The sequence below is a fragment of the Pisolithus orientalis genome (genome assembly GCF_024613125.1).
Source record: "Pisolithus orientalis strain OTSU chromosome Unknown F5J12scaffold_4, whole genome shotgun sequence".
In the NCBI taxonomy this organism is placed as follows: Eukaryota; Fungi; Basidiomycota; class Agaricomycetes; order Boletales; family Pisolithaceae; genus Pisolithus; species Pisolithus orientalis.
In genome coordinates this window covers 998,331-1,025,821 of record NW_026260785.1, presented here as the reverse complement: position 1 = coordinate 1,025,821, position 27,491 = coordinate 998,331, and the positions used below count along the sequence as shown (strand labels likewise).

The 27,491-nt window shown below is 50.0% G+C and overlaps 14 protein-coding genes and 3 non-coding genes across 17 annotated transcripts; 10 read left to right on the top strand and 7 right to left on the bottom strand.

Moving 5' to 3' along the window:
- The first annotated feature begins 6 nt into the window (after positions 1-6).
- F5J12DRAFT_806498 (uncharacterized protein) lies at positions 7-1,000 on the top strand. Its single transcript, XM_051744620.1, has 5 exons — positions 7-95; positions 151-252; positions 301-668; positions 698-701; positions 776-1,000. Exons 1-5 carry the CDS (start codon positions 50-52, stop codon positions 778-780), a joined length of 525 nt encoding a protein of 174 aa, XP_051603660.1. The 5' UTR covers positions 7-49; the 3' UTR covers positions 781-1,000.
- On the bottom strand, positions 1,001-1,858 carry F5J12DRAFT_806497 (uncharacterized protein; the record flags this gene model as incomplete). The annotated part of the gene is made up of 5 exons (XM_051744619.1): positions 1,001-1,053; positions 1,114-1,314; positions 1,337-1,502; positions 1,573-1,694; positions 1,745-1,858. 5 exons carry the CDS (start codon positions 1,853-1,855, stop codon positions 1,006-1,008), a joined length of 648 nt encoding a protein of 215 aa, XP_051603659.1. The 3' UTR covers positions 1,001-1,005.
- A 78-nt stretch (positions 1,859-1,936) lies between these two features.
- F5J12DRAFT_387303 (P-loop containing nucleoside triphosphate hydrolase protein) lies at positions 1,937-3,786 on the top strand. Its single transcript, XM_051739165.1, has 9 exons — positions 1,937-2,035; positions 2,094-2,667; positions 2,717-3,009; positions 3,070-3,238; positions 3,296-3,364; positions 3,415-3,470; positions 3,543-3,579; positions 3,640-3,662; positions 3,712-3,786. Exons 1-8 carry the CDS (start codon positions 1,991-1,993, stop codon positions 3,645-3,647), a joined length of 1,251 nt encoding a protein of 416 aa, XP_051603658.1. The 5' UTR covers positions 1,937-1,990; the 3' UTR covers positions 3,648-3,662; positions 3,712-3,786.
- Positions 3,787-4,342: 556 nt separating this feature from the next.
- On the bottom strand, positions 4,343-5,556 carry F5J12DRAFT_903565 (putative delta 1-pyrroline-5-carboxylate reductase; the record flags this gene model as incomplete). The annotated part of the gene is given in 7 exon segments (XM_051748417.1): positions 4,343-4,470; positions 4,521-4,592; positions 4,647-4,902; positions 4,943-5,081; positions 5,185-5,204; positions 5,224-5,480; positions 5,532-5,556. The coding sequence occupies 7 exon segments, from the start codon at positions 5,554-5,556 to the stop codon at positions 4,343-4,345; spliced, it is 897 nt and encodes a 298-aa protein (XP_051603657.1).
- A 93-nt stretch (positions 5,557-5,649) lies between these two features.
- On the top strand, positions 5,650-6,281 carry F5J12DRAFT_715188 (glycosyl transferase; the record flags this gene model as incomplete). The annotated part of the gene is made up of 3 exons (XM_051740934.1): positions 5,650-5,917; positions 5,968-6,106; positions 6,158-6,281. The coding sequence occupies 3 exons, from the start codon at positions 5,650-5,652 to the stop codon at positions 6,279-6,281; spliced, it is 531 nt and encodes a 176-aa protein (XP_051603656.1).
- A 37-nt stretch (positions 6,282-6,318) lies between these two features.
- On the top strand, positions 6,319-7,332 carry F5J12DRAFT_960382 (S-adenosyl-L-methionine-dependent methyltransferase; the record flags this gene model as incomplete). The annotated part of the gene is given in 5 exon segments (XM_051749927.1): positions 6,319-6,435; positions 6,490-6,741; positions 6,788-6,856; positions 6,903-6,990; positions 7,010-7,332. 5 exon segments carry the CDS (start codon positions 6,319-6,321, stop codon positions 7,330-7,332), a joined length of 849 nt encoding a protein of 282 aa, XP_051603655.1.
- Positions 7,333-7,469: 137 nt separating this feature from the next.
- On the bottom strand, positions 7,470-8,130 carry F5J12DRAFT_919259 (NAC domain-containing protein; the record flags this gene model as incomplete). The annotated part of the gene is made up of 4 exons (XM_051749242.1): positions 7,470-7,489; positions 7,540-7,728; positions 7,767-7,821; positions 7,876-8,130. 4 exons carry the CDS (start codon positions 8,128-8,130, stop codon positions 7,470-7,472), a joined length of 519 nt encoding a protein of 172 aa, XP_051603654.1.
- A 326-nt stretch (positions 8,131-8,456) lies between these two features.
- Positions 8,457-9,962, top strand: F5J12DRAFT_806479 (pyridoxal phosphate-dependent transferase). The gene is made up of 3 exons (XM_051744618.1): positions 8,457-9,639; positions 9,694-9,763; positions 9,804-9,962. The coding sequence occupies exons 1-3, from the start codon at positions 8,528-8,530 to the stop codon at positions 9,858-9,860; spliced, it is 1,239 nt and encodes a 412-aa protein (XP_051603653.1). The 5' UTR covers positions 8,457-8,527; the 3' UTR covers positions 9,861-9,962.
- F5J12DRAFT_t48 lies at positions 9,950-10,038 on the top strand. Its single transcript has one exon. It is a non-coding gene; the product is annotated as a tRNA-Ser (tRNA).
- A 423-nt stretch (positions 10,039-10,461) lies between these two features.
- F5J12DRAFT_t49 lies at positions 10,462-10,545 on the top strand. Its single transcript has one exon. It is a non-coding gene; the product is annotated as a tRNA-Asn (tRNA).
- A 163-nt stretch (positions 10,546-10,708) lies between these two features.
- On the bottom strand, positions 10,709-10,792 carry F5J12DRAFT_t40. Its single transcript has one exon. It is a non-coding gene; the product is annotated as a tRNA-Asn (tRNA).
- A 104-nt stretch (positions 10,793-10,896) lies between these two features.
- On the top strand, positions 10,897-11,834 carry F5J12DRAFT_903560 (uncharacterized protein; the record flags this gene model as incomplete). The annotated part of the gene is made up of 5 exons (XM_051748416.1): positions 10,897-11,037; positions 11,089-11,194; positions 11,258-11,559; positions 11,612-11,691; positions 11,744-11,834. 5 exons carry the CDS (start codon positions 10,897-10,899, stop codon positions 11,832-11,834), a joined length of 720 nt encoding a protein of 239 aa, XP_051603652.1.
- On the bottom strand, positions 11,743-13,467 carry F5J12DRAFT_806469 (DEAD-domain-containing protein). Its single transcript, XM_051744617.1, has 5 exons — positions 12,927-13,467; positions 12,702-12,880; positions 12,514-12,654; positions 12,325-12,465; positions 11,743-12,269 (listed from the first exon to the last, which is right to left on the bottom strand). The coding sequence occupies exons 1-5, from the start codon at positions 13,410-13,412 to the stop codon at positions 11,870-11,872; spliced, it is 1,347 nt and encodes a 448-aa protein (XP_051603651.1). The 5' UTR covers positions 13,413-13,467; the 3' UTR covers positions 11,743-11,869.
- Positions 13,468-13,564: 97 nt separating this feature from the next.
- On the top strand, positions 13,565-18,116 carry F5J12DRAFT_714684 (trafficking protein particle complex subunit 10; the record flags this gene model as incomplete). The annotated part of the gene is made up of 19 exons (XM_051740904.1): positions 13,565-13,834; positions 13,889-14,088; positions 14,138-14,356; positions 14,388-14,730; positions 14,782-14,946; positions 14,997-15,271; positions 15,318-15,604; positions 15,658-15,773; positions 15,821-15,940; positions 16,007-16,193; positions 16,252-16,386; positions 16,451-16,557; positions 16,604-16,924; positions 16,981-17,041; positions 17,099-17,146; positions 17,203-17,417; positions 17,468-17,551; positions 17,599-17,838; positions 17,889-18,116. 19 exons carry the CDS (start codon positions 13,565-13,567, stop codon positions 18,114-18,116), a joined length of 3,621 nt encoding a protein of 1,206 aa, XP_051603650.1.
- Positions 18,117-18,180: 64 nt separating this feature from the next.
- Positions 18,181-19,699, bottom strand: F5J12DRAFT_715196 (mannosyltransferase; the record flags this gene model as incomplete). Its single annotated transcript, XM_051740936.1, has 6 exons — positions 18,181-18,358; positions 18,414-18,549; positions 18,601-19,013; positions 19,065-19,367; positions 19,430-19,529; positions 19,585-19,699. Coding segments are annotated over 6 exons (1,245 nt in total), but the record flags the coding sequence as incomplete, so codon positions are not given.
- Positions 19,700-19,942: 243 nt separating this feature from the next.
- Positions 19,943-23,463, bottom strand: F5J12DRAFT_387205 (fungal-specific transcription factor domain-containing protein). Its single transcript, XM_051739164.1, has 12 exons — positions 22,985-23,463; positions 22,792-22,923; positions 22,336-22,733; positions 22,179-22,284; positions 21,980-22,128; positions 21,717-21,930; positions 21,492-21,665; positions 21,368-21,446; positions 21,151-21,316; positions 20,830-21,098; positions 20,280-20,778; positions 19,943-20,223 (listed from the first exon to the last, which is right to left on the bottom strand). Exons 1-12 carry the CDS (start codon positions 23,362-23,364, stop codon positions 20,033-20,035), a joined length of 2,757 nt encoding a protein of 918 aa, XP_051603648.1. The 5' UTR covers positions 23,365-23,463; the 3' UTR covers positions 19,943-20,032.
- Positions 23,464-24,159: 696 nt separating this feature from the next.
- F5J12DRAFT_806453 (WD40 repeat-like protein) lies at positions 24,160-27,144 on the top strand. Its single transcript, XM_051744616.1, has 6 exons — positions 24,160-24,301; positions 24,354-25,675; positions 25,716-25,873; positions 25,923-26,100; positions 26,148-26,305; positions 26,361-27,144. Exons 1-6 carry the CDS (start codon positions 24,246-24,248, stop codon positions 27,051-27,053), a joined length of 2,565 nt encoding a protein of 854 aa, XP_051603647.1. The 5' UTR covers positions 24,160-24,245; the 3' UTR covers positions 27,054-27,144.
- Positions 27,145-27,491: the final 347 nt, after the last annotated feature.

Here is a 27,491-nt window from a genome sequence, read left to right as displayed (position 1 = left end):
ACATGACCTGTACGCCTCAATACACGCCTCCACGGCGCCGGTCCTCTGCATGTTCAAAGGAAGCACGGTCCGTCGGGCTGCTGAAGACGCCCACTGTAAGCTTGCTTGTGACCCCCATTTTCAGGTTCTGAATCGGTGTTTCATGGCCAGATGTCAAAAAGCATATCATAGTAGAGAATCTGCCCCGGACTGCGCTTGTAGCAGATATTCGAAGGACTCTCAGGCGTGAACGGGTTGTTGGCGTAGACGACGGTAGGTTTTCACGGTCACTTATGTCGCCCCTCTTCATCTCGCGGCTAGTTCAAATTGATCTGTATCGCTTTTCCTCAAACCGTCGTGCGTACCTTACACTGTCACACCCGGACTTTCTTCAACAGAATATCGCAAAACTCGAAAAGGCGTCCGTTGGGGGATTCCTCGTCACTGCACACCCAACAGATGTGCCTTCCGTCAATTCAGAGTTGCGAGGCGTTAAGGGACGTCAACTAGCTGCAAAGCGTGGCGCTATCACCGGAACAGGGCCGTCCGGATGCGTTCCAAACAACGGAAGGCATGTTTGTATATGGGGCCTACCGCCTAAAATTTCTTCGGACAGCATCAAAGAATACCTCCAGAAGTTCGGACTGACTAAATTGGACGACAAGACAGAAATATACCAGGTTCCAGTTGTATGTGTTCTCTCGCTGATCGCTAGCAGTGGAGTGACACGTTTGATGCAGACCGGAGAACGCTTTTTCTCTATTCTCGAGGCACTTGTTACGGACACAGTCCCTAGTCTGACTCGTACCATATCGTCCGACGTATTCATATGACTTACTTCCAGCCTGAGGTGTTCGGGAGAAAATTTCAGGTGCATGCTTGCGTAGTTCGCTGAACGTTCAGTCTTAAACGGTCGAGCGGTTGTCGTATCCAAGCTCATCTGCTGCCGGTGCAACTAGCAGTCTACGGAACCCGAGTAGAACGGTACATACAGTGTTGGTAATACAAGTGTTCAAAGCGACTTTGCTACATCCCATCTCTCTCTGCCAGATCGTCTAGGCGAGAACGGTGACCCTGCAGCACACCAAAGTTGAGCGACGCAGTTCAAATTAGGGTATGGACAATGATACGAACCGGCCGAGAACTGTCGCCATCGTCGTCTGGTGACCGTGCGCGTTTGAGGGTCGTACTAGGAACCTCTGTCGCTTTCCATTCTCCACCACCAGTCGCGACAGCACCAGGTCCTTCCTGAGCGTCGGCATAGCGCTCCTCGAACTCTCTCCTCCTCTCCAATTGCGCCTGAGCACCCCATCCTCCGCGGACCAGGGTCGTAGTCTGTTCTGTGCTCGTCACGCACCTGACCACCGCTCTTGCCACGACCGAATTGTCGTCCTTCCGCGTATCCAAGATCGAGGTCACAGCGGATAATGCGTTCGTCGAGTTTGGTACCGCTGATATACTTCATGCATGCGAGCGCTTCTGCATGTGTGTAGTATTCCACGAAACAGAATCCGCAGGGCGTCCTTTGAAGAGGAGAATGTCAGGTGGGGGGGTAAACGGATACCTCGGGCGATGAAGAAAAAAAAACACTACCGGGTGTTGCGGTCAAGACCCATAATGATGCGCTTGATACCACCGCCATCCTCTGGACTGGTACACTTACTGAACAATTCATATATTTGCTCTTCAGTCGTATAGAAGCTCAAGTTACCAATCTGGGAGCCGTTAAACGTCAAGTTACGAAGGGTGGTGTGAAATGTCGTACGTATAATGTCGATGATTTTGAAAGAAAATCATACTGCCTCTTCCTATCGAGCTTTGTCTGTGAATCCTTGTAGTTTGAGGGTTGGTCGAGAGGTTGGACGACGTGTGCCATGGCCAATGCTAATGGTCGGGGAGAGAAGCATTTAGTGTGCATTAAGGTCACCTAAAAAGGAAAACATTTCCCATCGTACATGTGGACGCGTCACCAGTCGCGTCCAGGTCACTAGCGGACTGCTCAAGTCGAGACATGGCAGCAAACATGGAGGTCATAGGAATGGAAATACAGAAAGAGGTGTGTTTGAGGCTCTCCAAATTTTATTTCAGAACCGTTATAACACCCTTTTGTGCAGGAACCTACTTTCGAGTCTGTCGTGGCCGAAAAGTCAGCATTGTATAAAGAGCTTCAAGAAGAGGACCTCTACACAAAGTACAAGAAACTTGAGCGCCATCTGCAGCTGCTCGATATCCAAGAGAGCTATATCAAGGATGAGCAGGCCAACCTCAAGCGAGAACTTATCCGCGCGCAGGAAGAAGTCAAGCGGATCAAGTCCGTCCCTCTTGTTATCGGACAGTTCCTCGAAGCAATCGACCAGCAGACTGGTATTGTCGGATCGACAACAGGATCAAACTACGTAGTTCGTATCCTGTCGACTTTGGACCGTGAACTGTTGAAACCCTCATCCTCTGTTGCCCTTCATCGGCACTCGAATGCCCTCGTCGACATATTACCTCCGGAGGCTGACTCTTCCATTTCCATGCTTGGGAAAGAGGAAAAACCAGATGTAACATATTCTGATGTCGGTGGTATGGACTCCCAGAAGCAAGAGATCCGTGAGGCTGTCGAACTCCCTCTTACGCACTTTGATTTGTACAAGAAAATCGGTATCGATCCTCCACGAGGTGTACTATTATATGGGCCTCCAGGTATGGGGTCTGCATGTTTGTACGTTGTCGCCTAACCACCTGTGTGCAGGCACCGGCAAAACTATGCTTGTCAAGGCCGTCGCCTATCATACCACGGCGTCCTTCATTCGTGTAGTGGGCAGTGAATTCGTGCAGAAGTACCTGGGTGAAGGCCCTCGAATGGTTCGAGACGTCTTCCGTCTAGCTCGTGAAAATTCACCCGCCATCATTTTCATTGATGAAATCGACGCTATTGCAACGAAACGGTTCGATGCACAAACCGGCGCTGACCGTGAAGTCCAACGTATCCTTCTTGAACTTCTCAACCAAATGGACGGTTTCGATCAAACCAGCAATGTCAAGGTAAACTAGGTGACTTGGAAACATTTTCTATTGTGATGGTAATTCTCTTTTATTGGGCAGGTTATTATGGCAACCAACAGGGCTGATACCCTGGATCCTGCACTTCTTCGGCCTGGCCGGTTGGACAGAAAGATCGAATTTCCTTTACCATCAAGACGAGAAAAGCGACTCATCTTCCAAACTTGCTCAAGTAAGATGAACCTCGGTCCTGATGTCGATCTGGAAGATTGTCGGTTTTAATTTGGTCCCCAACAAATGATTAGTTCTAACGTTCAGCCTTTTTCAGTCGTCTCACGACCGGATCGGTTATCATCTGCGGAAATCGCTTCCATCGTTCAAGCTGCCGGGCTGCAAGGTGCGAGTTACGAATCTGTATTAGCTGATGTCCTCAGCTCGTTCATTTAGCTGTCCGCAAGAACCGATATGTCATCCTCCCTGTAGACTTCGAAGAGGCGTGGAAAGTGAGTTATTTGTGCCGTGTTTGGTCAACATCAACCAAACTCAACTGCCTATTTTTTCTTTTTCTTCCTCAGCAAACGGTCAAACGTGCGGACGACACTCACGAGTTCTGTAAGTCTTTGCAGTAACATATCATATAATACCCGACTCAATTTCATCGCTATTTTACAGATCGATAGATATCTTGTTTGGTTGTAAGTTTATAGTTAACCCTTCAAAGACGTCGACTGATGGATCCCTCAGATATTGCATTGTATTACATGTGCATATCTTGCTCTCTGTTGCCTGTGTTGTGATCTAGTTTTGAAGCATCCGACAAACAGCTCTTTCACTTTAGCGTCTCACCGCACCTTTACGGCGAGGCGCTCATTCTTCGGAGCGAAATCGATCCTGGCTGCGTTGGTGGCCTTGTCTGATAGTTCTTTCACCTCGTCGTTTCGTCGTGCACAGCTTCGAGGTTCACACGCAGGAAACATGCACGTACCCATAAGCTGAGTCGTAGCTTGTTGAAAACAGCATATATATATAACGCTGGTGAGTTAAGTTTCGTATCCACCGCCTCGAATGTTCACGAGTGGTATCAAGTGAATCGAATATTACTCCACTCTATTGCGTGATTTTGATTGGTTTGCTCTCCAACACTCTGGGCGGCGCTTTTGACCCACACGACCGTCCTCATTTTACGAGAGCGAGAGGGAAGTACTACAAATTGCAGTCACCCAGCCAGTTGTTAGCCCTTGTACCTCCTTTTATGGAAGGGCTCAAACATATCCTGGGGGACATTTTAACAACCAATACATGTTTTTTACAACATATGTATCTGGTATCGTCAGGTCCATGACAGCAATAACTGATGCTTTTTGAAGTGGCATGACTACTTTCTATTTGGCTGACCAAGTTCACTAGCCCGTTCAGTTGCAATTTGGATGGCACGAGCGATTGTTGATCGAACTTTACCATCTTCCATGGCCAGAAGCCCGGCAATAGTACAACCTCCAGGAGCTACGAAACGTATCAGGTGGATCAGGACATAGATTTTAAGGGCTACTTACTTGTCACGGAGTCCTTGATCTGGGCTGGATGCGCTCCGGCTTGGAGGGCCATGCGTGCCGCCCCCTGTAGAGCTACCGACGAAGATGAACGGGAACATTTATGATCGGCTCGCAGGCATTACTCACTCTGTGCTGCTAATTCAAGTGCTTCAGCCCTCGGTAAACCCATCATGACGCCACCATCTGCCATTGCCTCCAAGAAGATACATGCAAACGCAGGGCCAGACCCGGAAAGTGCAGTGCAAGCATCGAAATGTTTTTCGTCAAGGAAGCGACAGCGCCCAATGGAAGAGAAAATTTTCAGGATGATCGAACGATCCACCTCGGCGTCTTCGGTGTCGGATGGCGGGAGGTTCGAAACGACGGTCATACCCTCGCGAATCTGTAGAAAAATTCTTTCAGGTGCGGATAGTATGCATAACGGGCTTTTCAGAGCCTACCCTACATGGCGTATTGGGCATCGCGCGGACGACCTTGGTAGTCAGAGGGACCAGATCCCTCAACTGTGCAATGGTGACACCTGCCAGAATGCTGATGAGCAATTTTCCAAGCGAGTGCTTCCTGCATCCCATTTTCTTTGAGAATGGTGTAGGCTTGGTTTGGCTTGCAGCTGCTCTCATGTAATCCCATGTGTACATAAGATGTCATAGCTGAGGCTCCGTACCATAGGATAACAACATCGGCCTGTTGGACAGCAGCGAACGTTCTGTCCGATGACAATCTGAACGGAAAGTCCGAGTCCACCCAGACCGCGGAAAGTTTCCTGAAGTTTCTTCGCGCTATCCGGGCGCGTGACAGTCGCAATGAACAGCGAGGGCAGAGATGGATCAGGTGTGTCCGCAGTGGGTGTCGATGTCCCCGGCGTATGTGACTCCCACTTGGGGACGGGATATGGTGCATCCCTGGACTGGAGGCTGGCAATCACACCAGAGATGATGGCAATCCCCATCGTGCCGCATCCTGCAGGGCATGTGAGTTGGGTTGTATCATGGCTCCAAGTCTGAATTTTACCTATCACACACAGTGTGTATCCCATCGTGTGTGGTTGGTTTGAAAGGGGAGTGCTTGTGAACTCGGCCGAAAATCTCACTGCCCGTTTATCATATACATCTCACACCCGAGTCAAAAAATGCTCGTGTTCGTCACCGTAGGCTCGACACGATTTGATGCACTCGTGCAAGCTGCCATCTCTGAGCAAGTTCTCGATGCACTACACAAAAAGGGGTACAGGCAAATCGTGATTCAGCGGGGCAACTCTGATTTGGGGACGAATGGAGGTGATAACGGACAGGACCTGATGGTGTCTGAGAAAAACGGCATGGAGGTTGAAACTTGGAAGTTCAAGTCGTCCATACTGTCAGATATCCAACGTGCCACCCTCGTTGTCAGTCATGCAGGTATTCGATTATTGGGTTCTGTGTTGTATACGTGTCGATTTCTGGTCTAGGGTCGGGAACGATTCTCGACGCCCTCAGACAGGGAAAACCCATGATCGTAGTGCCAAATCCCACCTTACTCGACGACCATCAAGGAGAACTGTCGTCAAGACTGGATGCCCTTGGTTATCTTAAAGCGACCACAGTCAAGTAAGTGATCCTGTAGTGGTTCGTCCTTGAGACGTATCGACCAGTCATCAGCAACCTTGCAGTGACTATCAGTGCCTTTGACCCATCGAGTTTGATACCATTTCCACCATTTGACGGGAGTAGATTCCGTAGATTGATCGACCAGGAGATGGGATACAATGTCAGCTCTTCTTAGATACTCTTGGTAGTGGTAATTTTGTCCGCACAGTTTCATGAAGAGCGTCACGTCTGCTGTCGTCGACAACGACGATCCCCAGGCATATGAAGATCAGCATGTACACGCCGTTTACGATCACATAGCGTCGCATTTTTCGTCGACGCGGTACAAGGTGTGTCGATCCACGCGCGCAGTTTTGGTTCAGGACTACATATCGACGAGATAGCCATGGCCAATCATCGCTGCGTTTCTCGATTCACTGCCTACGGGCTGGATTGGTCTCGACTCGGGGACGGGCAACGGCAAATACCTGCCCCTCCCCGCAGAACGACCTGGCAGCGTCCTTACCATTGGGATGGACCGAAGCTGGAACCTCTTGCAGATCGCGAAGCACGCAGGTAGCGGACCTGGACTTCCGATTACAAGGGAGATTGTGAGGGGCGATGTTCTCGGAAATGGATGGAGGGATGGAGCCTTCGTGAGTCTGATCAACACTCCGGCCAGTTGCAGCTGATCTTGCGAAGGATTATGCTATTTCTATAGCTACGATACATCATTTGGCCTCCCACCAGCGAAGGCAACTCGCCGTGCAGGTCAGTACACATCTTTACGCATAGATCACCAGCCGACTCTGCCCAGCGACTCCTACAATGCGTTTCGCCTGCTCACGGTCGTGTATTGATTTACGTCTGGGCAGTGGAGCAAGATGATCTATCGAAAAGGACCTGTGCCTGCAAACGAGGGAGGTGGATCTGGTGGCCTGGATGTCTTCGTGCCCTGGGTCATGTCCCAACAGACGACCGCGCACACCAAGACGCGTCAGCCAACTCGTGAACCAGCTAGCACACAGAAAGATGCGCTGCCGGCAGATGTCTCCGTTTACAACCGTTATTACCACATGTTTGCTGAGGGGGAGCTCACGAAGCTAGTCGAGGAGGCGGCAGAGGGGATGGGTCTCATCGTTGGGCCCTTGACCATTGACGCCACCAACAAGCTGGGTTGCGAAATTATTCGGGACGGCTGGGAACGTTCGAACTATTATATAGAGTTGAGACGGTGGATATCGTGACCTCTGGGTTCAGCCCTCGTGGTTCAATATTCACACATGCGTTACGATGACAGCAACCAATAACCAAAACGTATTGCGAAGGCATGGTGATGATATGATACAGTGGCGGTGAAGGAGGTCATCATGGACTGCGAACATCAATCACTCGCTGCCATAACTATTTGTCGTGATGAGTTGTTCGTCTGGGGGAGAGTAGGAGCTACTTACTAGCATTGATCAGATCTCCTTCGCTTTCCTTCAGTACCCTAACCGCTTTGGCTCTTGAACAGCCAACCTGATTCATAACCAACTCTATGTCTTTGACATCAACGCCAGTTTCATCGACGGGTCCATCATCCTCAGGTGCTTCGAGGTTAGGAATGTCATCCTCGTCAGCTTCGACTGCTGCACCCGAAGCTCTCTAGGGTAGAGAACATTGTTGGCAGCCGCTGCACCCGAAGAAAGATGTTGAGCTGCAGACAACTGTGCTTGTGAATTCATGTCCTCAATCTAAATCGATCAGTCCGTCGGGCGCGACTAATTTGCAAGAAGGAAACTTTGCACCTTTGCTTCACCAAAGACGATATAGCAATCGCTGTTGTGCGACTTGTATACATCGGGTGAAGAAAGCACGAATAGGACGTTCTTTGGTCTGCGGAGGGTGACCCGAGTGATACCAGGCACCTTTTTGAGGCCTAAGCTGAGGAGGGCTTTACGGGCTTTGCGCTCAGAGCGAGACTGAATCTTGTCTAGAGCAGCCTGAGAAGTGGGGTCCTCCTCATGCTCAGAATGGTCTGACTGAACTTCCTCGGCAGACATCTAAGTAAGCGTCAGCGAACGAGGCCGACAGACATCTGAGGCACAGCACATGAATCCATCACACAATCACGAAAGGCGTGTTCCATGGCGACCGAGAAACAAACCAACTACCACGACGAATGGCTCACCTTGGTATTTGTAGGGTGTCAAATGGCGGATGCTTCGTTGCTCGCTGTCGTCGGCGATGGCGAACGTAGAGGCACTGGGTGTTCGGCGATTGCCGGATTGGGCGCCTATTACGTGTTACCGCATCGACAGGCCGTCAGACACTCCGAGCGGCCGACTCAAAATTTGCAGTTCGCACACACTGCCACCTGTGAGTGTTTCGGAATAAACGGACTTAGCCTACTGACTTAAGACCAGGTGTGTAACGTCCTCTTTATTCTTATCGCAGACGATGCCCGCACGCGCTCTCAATTTTGGTGCAGGTCCTTCGGCGTTGCCGGAATCCGTGCTAAAGCAGGCTGGCGAGGGCCTCCTGAACTTTCAGGACACAGGCATTGGCATCGCAGAGATCTCGCACCGTTCGAAGGAGTTCAAGACTTATCTCCAAGGTGTCGAGTCCGACATCAGGAAGCTACTCAAGGTCCCAAACAGTCATGCGATCCTCTTCACTCAGGGAGGAGGATCAGCACAGTTCTCTGCTGTCGTATTGAATATGCTAGCTAGACATCATGAACGGTACCCCGTACTCGAACCGGAGCAGCGAGTGATGGACTACGTAATCACAGGATCGTGGAGCGACAAAGCAACCAAGGAGGCAAGAAGGCTCGGGGGTGGCACAGTCAATGTCGTCGCCGATTCCAGAAAGTTCTCTGCTCAAGGGAAATTCGACAACATACCCAGTCACAAAAATGATGCCTACAAGTTCTCGAAGAACCCCGTCCTCATTTACTACTGTGCCAACGAAACTGTCGATGGGGTCGAGTTTGCCCGCGAGGAAGGCAATGAGACTTCGTTCCCCTTCCACCTCCTTCCTGAGGATTCCCCTCTGGTCGGGGACTACTCCTCCTCCTTCATGTCACACCCTATTCCTCGTTTACAAAACCACGCGATTATCTATGCTGGGGTCCAGAAGAACCTCGGTCCAGCAGGATTGACGGTGCTCATCGTCAGAAAGGACTGCATCGTTGATGTCGACAAAGCCGCCCAGAACGGTGCTATACCCATTCCATTATGCACTGCATATCGGACACTAGCCGACCACCAAAGCCTGTATAACACGCCCCCCGTATTGTCGATCTATATCAGTGGACTCGTTCTTAGGCAAATGATGTTGGAGTTTGGGGAAGACGCAATGGAGAAGTACGCCGCGCTTTCGGCAAGCAAGTCTGCCAAGGTATACGATGCACTAAAGAGAGGAGAACAGAAGGGTGTCTTCAAAAGCAAAGTTAGGGATGACTCTGGCAGTCAGATGAACGTCGTTTTCGACGTCGTTGGTGAGGGCAAATTAGACCAGTTTATTGCTGGTACCGAGGCACGGAATATGAAAGGGCTGCGTGGGCATCGGTGAGTTCTGTTCGCGATGGTTTTAGTTTCATGAGGGCTGACCAGGCTCTGAAGATCTGTCGGAGGTAGGTCAACCCTGTGTTTCCATCCTACTTGGTGGGCTAACGCGTTGGCAGGTGTTCGAGTTTCACTTTACAACGCAATTTCAGAAAGCCAAGTTACAGACACTGGTGGATTATATGATTGAGTTTGTCGAAGCGGAGAGCGCCGTGGCACAATAGATGTAATATTTGTCCCTTGCACTTGAGAGCAGAATGTATGGGGAACCCATGAAGTCTATATGTGGGACAGGTTTGCTCAGGAGTTTCAAGTCACTTTGCCGGAGTGGTTAACGGGATCGCCTGCTATAAGCCAAGCGGTTGGGCTTTGCCCGCGTGTGTTCGAATCGCACAGGTGACGCATTTTTTTTCCATACTTGTTATGGAACACAAGACATATAATTTTTGCGACATCTTGAATAACCTCATAAGAACATAACATTTGATTAGTGACTGTCTACTGTGATGAAGCTAACATCTGGGTAACATATTTTACAGAAACAAGTGAGGAATTGAATGCAGTGACAGCAAAGTCGAAGGTGACAACTTTCGCCATACAGCATTTCAAAGTGCGCGATGTCCATTGTCCAACTTTGATGTCGGCCTCAGATGTTCCGTTGATGAAACGGAGCTCCTTCGCTTGTTTATCCACACGGAACCGTCTGCGGGCGCTTGACACAATGGTCAGGAGGACACGCAACTCACTCTGGTCCCTCAATTTGGATGCCATATATCTTTGCATGACACTACAATATCAGAGGACGAGTCCCTAGCACTTTGTACATGCCCCATGGCTTAGTTGGTTACAGCGTCCGACTGTTACTACTCAAACATCGGAAGGTCGTGAGTTCGAGCCTCACTGGGGCAGGGTTTTTTTTTTTTTCTATGAGCATCGGTAGTATAGTTCAAGCCAGGTTTGACCATCAACATTTCAATTTTGTAACCCTCGTACATTATTCCTATGGTTAACATCAGGGGTATGCAATTAACCTCCAACAAAAATATACCGAAGCAAACCAAAAGATAGAAGTCTGCCCCAGTGAGGCTCGAACTCACGACCTTCCGATGTTTGTGTAGTAACAGTCGGACGCTGTAACCAACTCAGCCATGGGGCACACATACAAACAATTAATTTCACCCGTCGACAACACTTGCATTCGGTCAACATTCGGTGGATGACAGACGAGCCGAAAGCTGCCGTCCCTTCCTTGGTGCACTCATGATGGTGAGAAAGGGGTCGAAACAAGCTAGGACAGCACCCCCGAAATGCGAGGATCAGCGCATCGGCTTTCCTCCTATTTTTCCAAAGAATGACCTGCTCCCTCATGTTATCCTCGAAGACCAGATAATCATAATCGATGTGCGTTTTGGCGCTTATAACTAGCTCTTGTGTTAACTGGGATTGTTACAGGGACTTTTATCTGCAGAGGAGTGCAAGAAATTCGTCAAATTCATTGACGAGTTATCGCTCGAGCTTACCCCGCCCAAGAGGAAAGGGGAAGCCGAGAGGGTCAATTGTAAGTGGACATTTGTTCGTCCGGGATGTACTGACCAAGACTCGAGTCGACCTAATTCCGTAGACAGGACGTCGGTATTATCACCGTCTTTTGCTGAGAAGTTACACTCCCTGCTACTACCACACTTGCCATCTTTCCCCTATCCTGCGTCTGCTAGCAAACGACCCACTGCTCGTGAGAATGACCATCGAAGCCGGCTTCCGCACTCTTGCAATTCGAATATCCGGATATACAAGTATGCCCCCATGCAACATTTTGGAGCCCACTATGATGACTCTGTCAAGGACATACACACAGGGGCAAAATCGGAATGGACACTTTTGATCTATCTTACAGGTGTCGAAGACGGTGTCAAAGGCGGAGAGGTATGCGGTCGTGAACATATCAGTTCGACTGTTACATATGTAATTCCTACAGACAGTTTTCTACATCGAAAAGGGAAAACTTCGTGAAACGATTGTTGCCCCCCTCACCCGGGGTACAGCCCTCCTTCACCGGTGCGTACTCTGCCCTACCGACTTTTCTTTTGGGCGCAAACACCATAGACAGGCACGGCAGCGAATGCCTACTGCACGAAGGAACGCTTGTTCGGGAGGGAACAAAATACGTACTTCGCTCAGACTTGATGTTTCTAGACTGATTCCCGTTTTGGATGACATCGTAAGAAAGTAAATTCTAGCGACGGCTTTTAGATTTCTTAACCTCTGGCACACCAGCTTCAACTACGTCGTCATCTCGATCCTTGTCATCCCTGGAACGACCCTCATCGCGCCTCCGCTTTTTCCCTTCTCCCTTTGTCTGCTCCTTAAGTTCGTTGATGGCCATTCGCCCTGCTTCGTCGACGCGTTGCTTGAGCAACATCACTTCTTCCTTACTGACAGGCCATAAGTCAAGTTTCTTTTCAATGACCTTTTCTATGCGTTGCAGAAGCTCGACGTCGTATTGTGTGACGATTGTTATTGACTTTCCAGCACGTCCAGCGCGGGCTGTACGTCCAACCCTGTGGATATAATCTTTAGAGTGGGTTGGAACGTCGAAATTTATGACGACGTCGACAGATGGTAAATCTAAACCCCTGAGTTCCACCACCCATAAGCACAAGGACCGGTTCTCGTTAACAGGGACCTTACCGACTGGCAACATCCGTTGCCACCAAGATCTTGCGACCTCCTGTTTTAAACTTGTTCAGCGCACCCAACCGCTGGCTCTGGCTCAGTTGGCCATGTAAGGGCACAGCAGGGAAGCCTAGAGTGCGCAACATGATAGACAATCTAGGGTTCTCTGTGAATTTATGTCATTCCCCCATAATATATGCATACCGCTGGGCATCATGCACAGTTCTTGTAAATAGGATGATTGAGTTAGATGCCAACTCATTAGCAAGGTATATTAGATGCACGTCCTTGTGTATTAACGGCACGAAGAGATAGTATTGCAAAAGGGTCGAAACAGTCTGGTATCTTGCATTTTGTTAGTGTGGTGTCGACAGTGTGCTTGACGAGCTTACTTGGATGACACTTCGACCCGTACAGGGTTCGATAGGGAGGCTCTCTGAAGCTTAGCAACTTTCGTAGTCATCGTTGCAGAGAATAGATAGGTCGTACGCTCTTGCGGGATCACTTTGAGTATTTGGTCTATTTCGGGGCCGAAGTCCATGTCCAACAGTCGATCAGCCTCGTCCATGACCTATTTCCTTGAGAGACTAGAAGGTTGTTTTTAACGTAAACCATACCAGGAATTTGAGGCTTCGAAGGCTGAAACCTTTGGTGCTTTGCAGATGATCGTTGAGGCGACCTGGGGTGGCGACTATGATATGGGGTCGTTTCGCAAGAGCAACAGCCTGAGGCATTTTGTCCACACCGCCGATGAGGACTAGACATCTCACACCCATTGCAGCACCTAACGAGTCGAACTGCTGTGATATCTGGTAAGCAAGTTCACGAGTGGGTGCTAACACGACCGCGAAAAGTCCCTTTGGCTCCTCCCAAAGCTTTTGGAGGATAGGGAGAGCGAAGGCTGCAGTTTTTCCGGAACCTGTTTCGGCGACGCCGATGATATCTCGGCCTTGAAGTGCATGTGGAAGGACTTGAGACTGTATTTCGGTGGGAGCCTTGAACTTCATTTTTTCGAGGGCTTCGAGCAAGGGATCAATAAGACCGAGTTCTCTGAACGACATTTGGGGTGCCGTGGACGTGGAGGCTTCATCTGGCGTTGGCATTCCTTCGAGTTTCCTGGCCAAGGGCGGGGTGATTTGCAAGAGTGCTGGAAGATCGCACACACATATTTCCCACGTCCAAGTATAAGCAGTACTCCTGAGTGCCGTTGATACTACAGTCTTCAGGCTTTGAACGCCATTGAACGGAATCTCCCATGGCAAACCAGCGTGTGGTTGTGACCTACGCCGCTGCCCAGTCCTTCCAGTCCTCCGACAACTGGATACATTTTTTGGCAGCCTTGCGTTCCCTCTTACCACTGCGCAACCTTCATTGGAAACCAACCTCCCGTCCGAACTTGAGAACTGTTCAGGAGCTTGACGTTTCTCTGGTTCCCCTCGACTCGCTTCGCGATGAGCATACTTCTCAAGTACCTGTCACTCTGCTTGAGAAACCCCTCCTGAACTTGTATGTGCTGTCCTGTGAGGTGAGCAGGCGGCCCCGAGATCATGCTCAGACAGCAGTTATCAATCCCTTCTAGGATGCAGAGACATACAAGACCACCGTGAAGAAGCAGATAAAGGATTGGCAGACTTCCGTCAACCAACGTAAGAATCAGGAATGGCTCATTATTCACGTCGTACGCCCGGATAGTAAAAACGTAGACCGCAAGTTTTTCAGCATGAAAGGATCGGTCCTGGACAAGATCAAGGGAGATTTTAACATCGACAAGCGAGACAGGTATGTGTGCCGAATTCTCGATCCTGTCGGTCTGATTCATGTCGTCTAGGTGTGTACAACTACCCTGGTCTACTGGCGAACAGAGTCCAGCAGTTTGGGCGGATCTCATCGGCAAAATAAAGGATGGACTCCTTGCTGCATTTGATACAGCCGTACTAGCAAGAGAGGAGGAAGTGAAACGTTCCGAAGGCCAGCGTCACATGCCAGGATGGAACTTTTGTACGTATTTTGTCTTAAAGGTGGGTTGCCTATGTTGCATACTTGCTAAGTACTAGAAGGGAACACTTTCCGTAGGAAAGCCTTGCATCGTCTTTCGAAGGTGTCAACCTGTTCGAAGACGCATTGCAACAATACAACGAGCTTGAGGCTACCTTCATGAACGTTCTGGGAGAGAAGAATATGTCTTGGTTCGGAAATCTGATCAATCCAGCGCCCAAGGACGACTCATTACCCCTTCTCTCTCCTTCTAAGAAATCTTACCGAGAGCTCATTCTTGCGAACACCATATCGATTTTCGATCTCCGAGTGTACTTACTCGCAAGGCAGAGCATGTTGTTAAACAAAATGCAACAGCCAATTGAAATCTGTCGAAAGGCAATACTCTTTTTGAGCACGTTTGGAAAACGGCTCCGTGAGGTTGAGGTCCGTTCGCGTGGAAGCATCCTCCAGCATGAAGCTAATATACTATTGCAGATGGCGCTACCCGAATATTTCGTTGAGTCTTGGATATTTTCTTCCGCACTTAGTGTCGTGGACCAGTGTGGTGCATGGGCTTCTTCTTGGCTCGAGCTAGAGGGAATCGCGCTTGCACGCTATAATGCAATTAAAGGCGAACTTCTTGAGCTTGCAAAAAGCCAAGTCGGTATCACATGTGTACGCTGTTTAATGTCTGCTGATTCAAGTTACAGCTTGACATCCTCGGTGTCAAAGTCGGACATCTTCCACCAAAGCCCCCATTTTTGATGGCTTTACAAACCGTCTCGACAACTCCCAGCTCGCCGTTGCCAGAGAGAAACCCATCACAGCGGATTAGCAAGTACGAAATCATGCTTGCCATAGGGGATATCGAAGCATTCTATGATCTCTATTGTACCATCTCAAATCGGGCAATTGACGCATATGTGAAAGCTGGGCGACGGAAGTTTGCATTGAAATTACATGGTTGTCTTGCTGCTCTTGACAAGTATGTTGACTCTACCATCTCCTAGATGTCGCTGAACTCCTCATAGTCATCGTGGGCGGCTGTCCAATGCACTGGCTATATTTTCATCGCTCCCCGCACATTATGCCCCCCACATGTGGACTTCTCTGGAATCATTTATGCTCTCTCGTGCAATCGATACGCACGCCGTACTCCAGAAGCCGCGGGATCAAGAATGGATTCATCTTTTGCTCGGGTTTCTGAAGACTTATGTGAACGAGCCCACTTCGGAATCGCTTACATCCCATGACATCAACGAATATGTGACTAAGTTAGTGACGGCCTTGCGAGAGGCCTCAGAGAAGCTAGATTCAGGTGAATGCCTTGCACAGTTCAAAAAGCTCTCTGCTAATATATGGATTTCTTAGACCTCCCTCATCTGGACCATCCCATTATGGCTCTGGAGATTACCAAGGACACGCGATGCAGTCAGGATGAGGATTTGGTGTATTTGACGGTATTAATCCACAATCGTTTACCTTGTGTGCGTCCGTGCCTCCACTTTCCTATCGACTGCTAAGTATCGACTAGGATGTTCACGTGGACAAAATTGGCGTGGTGCTCGTCGGTGAAGATACAACCCGCTTAAAATTCACCGCCGAGTTCACGAAGCTAGTATCAGGAAGGAATTACTTGGTCTTGACATGTCCGGTGAGGGTCTACGCTGTCTACTTGCATGCATGCTTTAACACCTTCTTCACTAACCTTCTTCACTAGACGTCATCACATGGTACATACGTACATGAGAGTGTTGAAATCCGAATAGCTCGCCTCCACTTCCAGTGGAACCGCAAAAGTGGTGGTGGTGCAGGCGACGCCTTGACATCTCGAAAACATGCCATACCGGTGCATTTACCACGTAATCCTGAGAGTTTAGATGTCCAGCTTTGCCTACCTCCCAATAGTGAGCACATTTCCCCTATTGTTCCTTCCAAGTCTTCATCCGTTGTTGGGTTGTATAGCTGCACTGGGAACAACTCCAAAATTACACTTGACAATCTCTTCTGGGCGGAATGATCTTGCGACTGCAAGTGTACGACTGTCGGCCCCCGCAGGAATCACTTTCGCCTTCGTAAATTCCGAATTACATTCCGAGGGTGAGCAATAAATTTACACCGTGCAAATCTCCGGGCTCAGCGAGGCTGGAGGTTATAGGTGTAGGGGAAATTGATACATCAGAGGATGGTATCAGCATTTTCAATGTGCCCTCCAACTCCAATGTGATAATCTCCGTGCCCCATTCCGATGCAACGCGTTTCCGTGCAATCGTAAGACGAATTCCAGTACCTTCATAATGGCTATTGACTGGTATAGAAAATTGACGTTAGCATCACGTATAAGACGGTTCGGGATCCAGCACTGGAACGGACATTGCGAACGTCTAGGATCGTCACTGTCGCTCTCCCGATTGCCGTAAATGTGGAGGATTTTTTTCGTGGAGAAAGGCAAGTCATCCCTGGACTAGATAGCAGCGTCAAGCTCAGAACTATGTTCGTTACCAGACTCTTCTCGAGATTCACGATCTCAACAACTACCCAGCAACATGTTCGGATCTCATCGGCAAGGCTACTTTCAGCGCCTGACGCTGAACAAGGTGCCAAAATATTGGGATGTCATCCTAGTCATTCTGTCATGGTCAGTTAAACCGCCAATTTTCGCCGTAAAAATTCCCTACTCTAGGTCATTCGCAGACGGCTGTTCCCGACCGCCCAGTCAGCTACATATTTTGCATAGAGTCGGACCGCGGTCCAGGTTTGCAACGCTGTCCTTGTGTCTCAGTTCAACGCAGCTAATGTCATGTCTCTTCAGTTTCAGACCCGTTAAAACTTGTCATTTCTTATCGTCTGCTACGAGAAGGTGCGATATGCCTACCGCAGTTTCGGACAAGATAGATCTTAGAATGCCATTGACAGAGGTAGAGGCTTTGGTGAATAAAGCCGTGGAGGACGCCCTTCGTCAACTGTCGCAAGAATCTGACGTTGGTACCAAATTGGTACAGGCCATCATAGAATATCTGGAATGCGATGCTTCCTGGGTGGAGTTGTACAACACCACGGGTGAACTCATAATACCCAGTTCACTCGATGTAGGTGAGGAGTTAGAAGAGGCATTCTCCTCCGTGCAGAAGGTGCGTCGTATTGAAGAGACTGGATAGTAACTAAGCATGGCTTGCGATAGATATTGTCCCAGCCCAACCCACCATCGCCATCCCTCGGTCCCTGGCGAGAGATGACTATACCCGTTGATGTACCCAAAATGAATGTTTGTGGATTAGCGGAGAGGGTGAATGTGTCCTCACTGGCTTCTAGATTGTCGCAGACGCCTGGATAGCAATCCAGCCTCCTCCACAAGCCGAGGAATTGCCGCGCAGCCAACTTCCATCGATTTACGCTGGGCAGGCACTTTCAGCCACGGTTTACATCACAGCATCTTTGCACTGGAATGACCCAGAAAACAAACGGCAACGATATCGAATGCGCTATGATGTTGAAGAGCGTACCAAAGACTGGCTTATATGCGGCAGAAAGCGAGGTGATTTCCTCGTTCAGGTACGAATCTTGAGCATTGCAGGCAATCCTATATTTCATTTCCTGCACAGGACAAGAGCACATTTAGCGTCTGCTTGACTTTGATTGCGCTACATCACGGACACATTGAGCTTCCAAAGGTTGAAGTGAAGCCGCTGCCCTTAGATGGGGAAGAGGACGTGCCAAGAGTCCTTCCTAGCAGTGACACTCACCAGTCCCATGGCGCTGAAACAGTGCTGGTTTTACCGAGGGGAGGCAGGAGCACGTTTATAGTCAGTATGGGAACCAAGAGGGTATAATTTCTATGGATTCTATAGTTCGCGACAATCGGCTTACCACACAAATCTACGTAGCGGTCTATTTCTATTCTGTAATTTTCTCTTTAAATTGCCGGTGTCGAGACACCACTGTCCTTCCCTCCGGGAAACCGAACCAAATTCCCAGAAGCAGTAAGACATGTGCTGCAAGTAGTATTCCTGAAGATAGTGTCGTCGAGGGAAATACGTTCCATGCGTATTCTATTCCGGCCAAGATGAGGAGTCTGGAGTAAACCAACTCAGAATGGTCATTGACAAGCGCCTTCGAAGCTCACGTACTGCGGAAGGAGTGGATATTTTGTCCTCTGACACAAGAATGGAAGTTGTTGGCAATACCATGAATAGAACTGATAGTGCAGAGACCTAGCAAAGAGGATACCGATTAAGTTTGAGGTCATAAGGACTGTTGCAATATCTATCGATTGACTTTAGCATGTCATTCACTCCAGTGAAAAGGGAGACAAACAATCAGGTGACACGGGTGATAGTGCCGGTGGTTGAAATGGGCGAAGGAAACCCCTTTGAACAACAGCCAATGTACCTCCGTCACTCCTGCACCATCTGCAGAGGCCAAATGCTGTGAGCAGGGTAACATGGCCCAGGACCAGAGCCATAGCCCACGATGAACTCAGAAAAACCTCCTCATGCAGAAAGCGCCAATTGACAGTCCATTTTTGTAGAAAAACACGGGAAAAATTGAAAGCGTTTTGTATGTACGAAGAGGTATTTTCGCCCAAGAATGGTCTTGCAAGGAGAATCTGAGAACCGGTTAAAACTGCCATGTAACGTGCCATGCCTATCATCCCGTGTCGCTTGAAGAGGACGACAAGCAGCCCGGGGAGGTATAGCAAGGCTGACATTTTCACAGAAAGTGCTAGACTGAGCACTCACTGTCAATAGATAGAGTATGCACGAAAGCGAGGTTCTGACCTATATAACAATATCGCTGTGCCGTCTACTCCAGTTTGGGATGCGAGGATAGCCGCTTGTACAAAGACAACGCTCCAGCAGTCGTTGAATAGCCGTAACACGAAGATAGAATGCAATCTCTTGCTCAGAGGCAAGAGCATAAGCGTCCAGTTGGGCATGCCCGCATTCCGGTAGACAGCGCACGTCAACAATAGCGACAGCACGTAAAGGCCGGCATATATCTGCTGAGCGGCAGCAACATCGTTTCCAGAGTCAGTTAGGTAGTGAAGGATGTTGTGGATATAAACGTGTCCGGCGGGGTAACTTGCTCCTTCCTTGTAAGCTTCCACTTTTTTGAAACGTCAGTAACACCGATACAAACTCACACCAATGGTCCGGTAGGGCCTGTGATTTTGGAGTAGTCCCGTTCACCCTTCAGGTAAAGATCTATGTGAATCATGTAGGTTTCCCAGTCGATTTCTGTGTCTAGCGTATGAGTTGGTAACCAGGAGCGGCATGTCGACGACAAGGAGGGACTGACATGGGATGAACTTGATGATGAGCTGGGTGAGGACAGCATCGCAGACGATCACAAGAGTGGCCAGGGTCCAGAAATATTGTCTGTCGGAGATCAGGGAACGAGCAGCACGAAAGAGACATGATGGAGAAAACCGGTTGGTTGTCGTCCGCCCCGGTAGCCATTGTACTATCAAGGCCGATAAACCCAAGTACTGGCTCCGGAAGAGTATTTGGGACGACTGTGTACGTCGAGTTGGAAAGCGACACTCAGGTATTGAAGGGATTTGGTAATTAGTGACTGAGCCTGAGTGGACAAGCTGATACACTATACATAAAACAGACTTGGAAACGTGCGTAACACATACAACATAAACCACCTAGTATCATCAAGACAAACAGACCTGGACGAAGAACAAGAAACGGTGTAACAAATACCACCAATATGCTGCAGGGGACAAATACAGAATTCATCATTTTCTATGCATCATCGCTACATTGAGATTTTGCTGGCCAAAGTCAATGGCGGCATTGGGATCCTGACGAGCTGGGGTGGTGGATCCTGAGGGCACCGGAGACGGTAGCAACCCGGGAGTAATGAGACCACTACCTCCTGCTCCAAACACGAAACCGCCGCTCAGCCCTTCCATCGTGTCTGAGTAACCTAAGAAACGAGACTATCAAAGATCTGTCGCCTCCAAATGGAACTCAGCAACTTACCTGGAACAAGTACGCTGTCCCAAAATCCGTTGCTGAGGAAGTTTTCCATCGAGAACATATTCATTCCGTCATCTGGTGGAAGGGGAGCCATTGTAGGCGGGAACGTTGAGATATCCAACGGCGGACCCATCTCACTGGCAAACTGGTAGTCATTCATTCCATTCACCCCGCTAACGGAAATGCTTGGATTTCCGGAAAAGAGCGTAGAATTGGGTACCATGCCCACATCAGTCTGCTGTATGGCATCATCACTTTCTACTGCATCTGCGCCGGATGCTTGGTGCTGCTGCAACTGATGTTGTCCCTGCTGGTGGTGGTGTTGCTGTTGTTGAACACCATCCGTCCGAGCAGAGATAAGTGCTCTCAGGAAGGTGCTGTACAGTGCAGGAGTGTGATGGGAATTGATGGCAATCTCGCCAAGAACAGTTGCAACATCCTTGACGAGTTCCACAATTTTTTGTTCATTCTCGATAAACGTCTGGAATTCCGGTCGAATGAGCTAAGGAAAAACGTCAGAATACAACGGAAGCTATGTGGAGAATTTGACTACCTTCAGCAAACTTAGCACGGCATAAGACAGGAAAACGAAGTGCGAATCTGGGGAATATCTCAAATATCCCCGGGGTGCAAGCTCGTCCCGCGCAATAGCCGACACAGCCGTCGCCGCAGTATGGACCCGCGCAAAGAAATGAGGGATGTCCACGGAAGAGTGTTCCATGGCATCCTGCAAGCCAAAGGAATTGATAACGAGCATATAGTAGTGGAAGTAGAACTTCATCATCGTCGAGCGATATGCCTTGATGACCTCATCGTCTATGCCTGGAGGTGTAAATGCATTGAAAAGAGGCAGGCGCATAGGATGTCCACTAACCGGTTTGGAACTGGCGGGCGCCAGTCCACTCGTGTTGCCATGCATACATTTGTGTCTCAATTGTCTTAATGATCAAAAGGTAATCGCAATCCGTCTGTAGTCCGGAAGGAGTATTAGTTCCGGAGTAAAGGAAATCGAGGCTTCTTGACACGATTCGTTGTAATTCCTGGAGGTCATGGTGAGTGGATCGCAAACTAGATCTTCGTGCTCAACGCACCACATAAGCTGCCAGTAGTGAATCCCCAGTCGTTGCGTCAGGGGAGCGTATCCATTCTAAGACATTCCGTATGACAGAACTGAGGCCGTTAGCATTACACCATATGGCCCAGAAAGACACTCACTCCTCTCTTATGGAATGGGGTTTACCCATCTGCGCACTCGTACTTCTGTCAAGCGCAAAACATAAGTACCAGGTGCGCTCTCGATTATGTACCTCCTTGTCCCGTGCTCGGCCTTCCGCCGTGTCATCACTTTTGACCGTCGTCTTACGGTGTAAATTCATATCCGTTGCCATGCTAATAGAGTCGCGGTCAGGCAAGTAAAACTCAAGGGGAAGACACACTAACCGGGTGGCCATCCCTAATAACAACCATGTCTTATCGTACTCATACCGCTCCACGGCACCGCAGCCCCAGAGCGTGAGTAGAAGATAAGCTTGGATGATCTCGAGCGATTTGTACCCTTTTGCAGGAACGCTGAAGGCGAGCTTCTGGGCAATGTCGGAAAGCTTTCCATGGAGGTCCGCGCGGACGGGATAGAATTTGGATGCTATCGCACAAACTAACAAGCGTCAGCAAGGCTTGATAATCAAGAGTAAAACAATGCCTACTTGTCGTAAGTAAGAACGGAGAACGGGAGCACACTAGTGAAGGGGTGTGGAATTCGCGATCCAGCAGACCGCAATGCATCTGTGACGAAATCAGCCGTAGAATTGACATTGGCGAGTTTTGGATACGGACGTTCATATGGTCGAAATAACTAGTTTCAGACTTTAGTCCAAGACCTCTTGAAAGAATGGGTTCACTGACATCTTAAATAACGCTACCACTTCATCCGTGCTTACGAAGCTCAGCATTTCCGGTTGAATCTGCCTTTCGATGTACAATCGTCGCAGTGGTAGAATGGACATAGGACCTGCGATATAAATAAGTGCCACAGATGAACGTGGAGTATCTTTTATCGTACCTGGCCTGAAGTAATTGTCGCTGGCAACACCTAGACGGCGGTTTGGATCCGGATCGGCTGGACGGGCAGTGAAAGACGAAGAAACCCCGTATGCCTTTCGATTTGCCAAGCTTGCCTCGGCCAATAATCCAAGCGGGTTCAAGGGGTTATCGGGGAGTGAATGTAACTTTGGCGACGAAGTTGGAGGCTCCTTGGTAGGTTGTGGTGGAAATAGAGATTGCGGTGGAGGAGAAGGCGAGGCCAGTAGCGCTTGGGTCTGTGCAGCCTGACCTGAGGATGTGGGTGAAGGTGACCTTGAAACCATGCCAGAAGTCATGGCGGGGTTGCCGATGGATTTGAGCACGGTATCAAGCGTCTGTTCCATTTTTCGGATGGTTTTGGTGAGAACCTCGTGTTTTCTTGGGCTTGAACATGAGTGTTGGATATTTCGCCTGTCAATAGTATGAGGGGGCTTACTTGGCGGTCCGCTTTCCGCGATTTGACTCTTCGAATATGCATTCGTGACCACCGGTCCGGCAACGCTGGCATGGTGGTTTCTGTTCCGCACCGACACATTTCATTTTCAAGCGCCGACATACGGTGCAGGCGCTGAAAACAACGGGAGAACATGAGCATTGCCGGATAGGAGGGGTGATCCGAATAAACCCACCGGGATCCTCTGGTTGACTTTGGTTTAGTCTCATCCCTTTCAGCTGATGGGCTTGCAGCACTGTCCTCGATCCTGACTCTTTTTCTGTTGAAATCTCCGGGGGCGGACATCGCGGGGGACAGGCGTTTACCATTAGCATTGGGGTGAGGATAGGACATGGTTTCGGTGGGAGGGGTACCAACGGTGTCGGAACCCTGGGAAGAGGGAGAGGGTAGGTTTGCTGGAAGAATGTGATGGGCGACCATGTGTTGTTGGGGCTGTTGTTGATAGGCATAGTACCCCGGGTACATGGAGAGCGCTGGATCGATTTGGGGAGAACGCGGTGGGGGCATGTTCGACGGGGGTTGTGGAATGGTGTGGTCATGGTGGTGCATCGACATGATGTATTCGTACAGAGGCTACTCGAGGTGCTCCAGGTGACCCGGGGAGAAACAACTACAGCTTTGGGTGGGCAGCGGGGGTGTGATCTGTGTGAGTGGTGGGGGGGAGTTGGCGGAGGTAGCTCGGAGGAAACGAAACGAGCAAGGCTTCTGTGGCAACCCGTGTTCGGGTGGTCAGTATATATTATTTGATTGGATATGTTCCTGCACGCCTCCCGGGTCAGTTCAGATCGTTCGCTGGTCGCTTTCGATCTGACACAGGGCGTCGAAGAAGGCCTTCCGAGCGATGTAATCGGACTCGTCGGAGTTATAATCGATCATATCATCCAAATACCTCATTTCAGTTCATGTATCAGGTATACGGCGATTTACACACCGTATCTACCCGTTCACGACGCAGATTGGGCGGAATGCTCCCGATGACAGTGCCACCATCCCACCCTTGCTAAATGAGGTGGCCATGAGGTCGAGAAACTACCTTATCTGTCTAACCTTGATTTCACCTGTAGTACCTCTGCTGATGCTGACCCTGTCATGATGACAGCCCATGAGAGATTTATATACACGGGCCCTGCCATCTGCGTGTGTCGGTCCGTCGGGAAGTTGGACTTTGTACTGCGGAAATGATGGTAGAGTTTCTGTGAGCTAAAAGTGTCCCCGGCCAACAATGAACATACACCCCCGCCCTCGGGACATGATATATTGATAGCCCCTAATACAACACAGGGGCAGCACGGCCGGCATGCCCTGCCGACGTCGATGCGCCTGGCTTCTATTCGAGCGGCGCCTGAAACTCGACGCTTCGGTGGCCCTTGTGTAATGTGTTGGACCGCGTACACTCACTCGTCCCCAGCACCGTATATTATCTATCCAGCGTGGCCATGAACCACCAACAGCGACCGTCGTTGGTGCTGGCACCATCTGTGAATACCACCACGTACGCTTTTCTCAATGCCTTGTCTCGTACCAGCGTGTAACCGTGTATTCAGTGTAGTCACCACCACCACCACTACCACGACCTATGCTCCCATCCCACTGCCAGCTTTGCCCCCTCCAGCTGAGCCAAAGAATCCAAAGGCTTATCCTCTGCTACACGCCAACTTACCCCCATCCCTCAGAAAGTTCACGCTTGTCTTTCCTGGCGGCTCACGAGCCACTTTCCATGATGGTGAAAACGGGGAAGAGGAAATGCAAGAAGAGGAGCCGGTGGCGAGTGGGGTCGGTTGGAAAATGCTTAAGCAGGACGAGTCGGGTGAAACGGGCAGGGTAGTCGGACTGGCAGAGGCAGTGGAACGCTTTGGAAGGAAGCGGTCACACGCAGCAGAGTCCATGATGGAGGGTGTAGAACCGACCTCGGAGAGAGACATCCATACGCCCCCACGTAAGAAGGCTAGAGCAACCCATGTCCCTCCAATTTCGACCATAAATGCGGCAGCACCACCTTCGCCTCTTCCATCACCCCACGGCTCCCCTCCACCTCAGCAGATATGGCCCTCCGCTCCGCCAAGTGGGCTTTCCTCACCGCAATCACAACCTCCCCTTCAACCGGATCTATCCCTTACCACCCTTCTTACCCTCCCTTCTCTGTTGACTCATTTCACAAATCTTCCACAGCCCCTTCAAGCTCATTTTCTCCTCACGCTCATTCGACATTCCCCACTACCAGTCCTTCGTGTGCTTCACTCCGTATTAACTCCAACTCTGGCGCGGGACTTTTTAACACTCCTCCCCCCAGAACTCGTTTCTCACATCCTCAGCTATCTTCCATACTCTACCCTTGCCCGTGCCTCTAGAGTATCCAAAGCATGGCGCGCTATCATAGATTCCGACCCTGTCCTTTGGAGAGACCTCATGAAGAATACAAAAACCTGGTTTGGAGGCGACAGCGAACAAGCCTTCGCGCGTTCAGTCTACGCTCGTCGCAAGCTCGAGATTCCAAAGATGGCGCTTCCCCTCCCTCATCCCTACAAGCTCCTCTTCAAGTCTAGGCATCTAACTCGGAAACGCTGGGTAACTAACGAAAATCCAAAGCACCTGTCATTCCCTGCTCATGGTACCTCTGTCGTCACTTGTCTCATATTGTCACATGGCCGTATTATATCCGCATCAGATGATCATTCCATCCACGTCTACTCTCCTGAAACTGGGGAATTGTTGCAGTCGTTAGAAGGCCACGAGGGTGGCGTCTGGGCCCTCGCCGCTAGCAGGGACATCCTCGTCAGTGGCTCAACGGACCGCACTGTACGTATTTGGAACCTCAACACCGGTCGCTGCACGCATGTGTTTGCTGGCCACACTAGCACTGTTCGCTGTCTCGCGATCGTGAGACCGGAAGTAATCGACTGTCGAAGGGGAAGGGGGTGTCGTCACGAGACAGAAGTGGCCGAAGCGATCTCTCATTGTCACTGGTAGCCGTGATCATTCTCTACGAGTTTGGACCTTGCCACGTAAGGGTGAACCCGAGTACCGATGGTCAGGTGCAGACGATGGAGACGCAGAACTGACTGAGGTACGTTTTTGCCCCGACCGGCTTTAGTGTTCCTCATCTTCCTGTCTAGGAGGACGTCGAGGAGAATCCGTATCACAAATTACACCTTGAAGGCCACGATCATGCTGTTCGTGCACTAGCTGCACGAGGACGCACGCTCGTCTCGGGTAGCTATGACTGTACCGTACGAGTATGGGACATCTTTACCGGGGAATGCAAATGGGTGCTAGTGGGGCACACCCAAAAAGGTACCTATGTATCACCACCGCCATCATCTCCTCTGACCTGTATCCAGTATATAGTGTGGTTTTGGACCTTCACCGCAACATTGCTTGCTCTGGATCAATGGACAGTACTGTACGTGTCTGGAACCTCGGCAACGGCCAGTGTCAGCAGACACTGACTGGGCATACATCCCTTGTTGGATTACTTGGCCTATCTCCCTCTTATTTGGTTTCTGCCGCTGCCGACTCTACGCTGCGAATCCTGGGATCCTGACACTGGCGAGCTCCGCCATACTCTTGCGGCCCACACAGGGGCTATAACGTGTTTCCAACATGACGAGTTTAAAGTACTCAGCGGCTCTGACGGAACCTTGAAGATGTGGAACATCCGTGAAGGAACGGTTGCCAAGGATTTGCTTACTGGTGTGAATGGGGTCTGGCAAGTTGTATTCGAAGGTCGGTGTTGTGTTGCAGCAAGCAATCGTAACAATGCGACCATGCTGGACGTTTGGGACTTTGGGACAGATGAGGACGACCATTGGGTCGGTGAGCCGCCGGGGGGTATTTATGACGATGAGACGGATGAAGAAGACGAGGCGGAGGAGCAGGCAGACGTGGACGCGATGGACCAGGATCTCCAAGTGGACCCGTCAGAGGGCTCTGCAGAGCCCGAGGGTATGCAAGAAGGTTCAAGAAGTTTCGGTGTCGTTGACGATATCGATCGTTTCCGCGGACCTTCAGACACAGAGGATGAGCCCATGGATCGAGTGGATGGAGCTGAGGGCTCCAAGAGTGGAAGTAGTTCCTCGACCCGAGCTGGCACCCACCAGCTGCGGAATAGGACGATGCCGACGGGTAGTCTACTTAGGCGAAGCAATCTCCCGTTGATGGACGGTATACCCACACGCCTACCTACGCAAGAAACCCCTACTCGACCTAGAGTGAGGCCAACGACGAGAAACGGTGGCAGACGTTGACCTTGATTGTTGTAATTCTACCAACTTTGGACTTTCTCTACTAGTAGTAAGATGTAACCATAACCCCTCTGTTAGATAATGCAAGCGTGGGAATGAGTTGACATATGCGTGGCCTGTATTAAGCTTGTGGGGAATGACTTGGGACTGTTCGTCATCGACCACCACGATGGACTCGTTCGACAACTTTCAGTACGACTCAGCATCGTCATACGGCGGGGGAATCAGCGTAGTCGACGACAACTCATCTGTTTACACCGCCAACACCGGCACACGCACGCCAGTCGACCTCAGTAGTCTCTCCATCTCAGACGACCGGTCACATGTGTCCTTTACTGACTCAGATAGTCACCATCACCTACCACGTTCGGGTATCGACGACGATTTCGACGCAGTACTTGATGATCTCAAGGATGAGGGCACCGTCGACCTCCCTCCACA

Excerpts from the sequence above, each read along its gene's own strand:
- F5J12DRAFT_387205 (XM_051739164.1), bottom strand. The coding sequence starts at position 23,364 with ATGTCGATGCACCACCATGACCACACCATTCCACAACCCCCGTCGAAC. Across the intron at positions 22,734-22,791 it reads CGCGGAAAGCGGACCGCCAA|AAAACACGAGGTTCTCACCA; the intron begins GTAAGCCCCCTC and ends TTCAAGCCCAAG. Across the intron at positions 22,129-22,178 it reads GTGGTAGCGTTATTTAAGAT|TTATTTCGACCATATGAACG; the intron begins GTCAGTGAACCC and ends GTCTGAAACTAG.
- F5J12DRAFT_806453 (XM_051744616.1), top strand. The coding sequence starts at position 24,246 with ATGAACCACCAACAGCGACCGTCGTTGGTGCTGGCACCATCTGTGAAT. Across the intron at positions 26,101-26,147 it reads AGTGGGGCACACCCAAAAAG|TATATAGTGTGGTTTTGGAC; the intron begins GTACCTATGTAT and ends ACCTGTATCCAG. Across the intron at positions 26,306-26,360 it reads GCCTATCTCCCTCTTATTTG|CTCCGCCATACTCTTGCGGC; the intron begins GTTTCTGCCGCT and ends GACACTGGCGAG.
- F5J12DRAFT_387303 (XM_051739165.1), top strand. The coding sequence starts at position 1,991 with ATGGCAGCAAACATGGAGGTCATAGGAATGGAAATACAGAAAGAG. Across the intron at positions 3,365-3,414 it reads TCAAGCTGCCGGGCTGCAAG|CTGTCCGCAAGAACCGATAT; the intron begins GTGCGAGTTACG and ends TCGTTCATTTAG. Across the intron at positions 3,471-3,542 it reads ACTTCGAAGAGGCGTGGAAA|CAAACGGTCAAACGTGCGGA; the intron begins GTGAGTTATTTG and ends TTTCTTCCTCAG.
- F5J12DRAFT_806469 (XM_051744617.1), bottom strand. The coding sequence starts at position 13,412 with ATGCCAACGCCAGATGAAGCCTCCACGTCCACGGCACCCCAAATGTCG. Across the intron at positions 12,655-12,701 it reads CGGGTCGAAGTGTCATCCAA|ATACCAGACTGTTTCGACCC; the intron begins GTAAGCTCGTCA and ends ACAAAATGCAAG. Across the intron at positions 12,466-12,513 it reads ACTGTGCATGATGCCCAGCG|ATTGTCTATCATGTTGCGCA; the intron begins GTATGCATATAT and ends AGAGAACCCTAG.
- F5J12DRAFT_806498 (XM_051744620.1), top strand. The coding sequence starts at position 50 with ATGTTCAAAGGAAGCACGGTCCGTCGGGCTGCTGAAGACGCCCACT. Across the intron at positions 96-150 it reads GGCTGCTGAAGACGCCCACT|ATGTCAAAAAGCATATCATA; the intron begins GTAAGCTTGCTT and ends TTTCATGGCCAG. Across the intron at positions 253-300 it reads GGTTGTTGGCGTAGACGACG|TTCAAATTGATCTGTATCGC; the intron begins GTAGGTTTTCAC and ends TCTCGCGGCTAG.
- F5J12DRAFT_806479 (XM_051744618.1), top strand. The coding sequence starts at position 8,528 with ATGCCCGCACGCGCTCTCAATTTTGGTGCAGGTCCTTCGGCGTTGCCG. Across the intron at positions 9,640-9,693 it reads AAAGGGCTGCGTGGGCATCG|ATCTGTCGGAGGTAGGTCAA; the intron begins GTGAGTTCTGTT and ends CAGGCTCTGAAG. Across the intron at positions 9,764-9,803 it reads ACGCGTTGGCAGGTGTTCGA|ACACTGGTGGATTATATGAT; the intron begins GTTTCACTTTAC and ends GCCAAGTTACAG.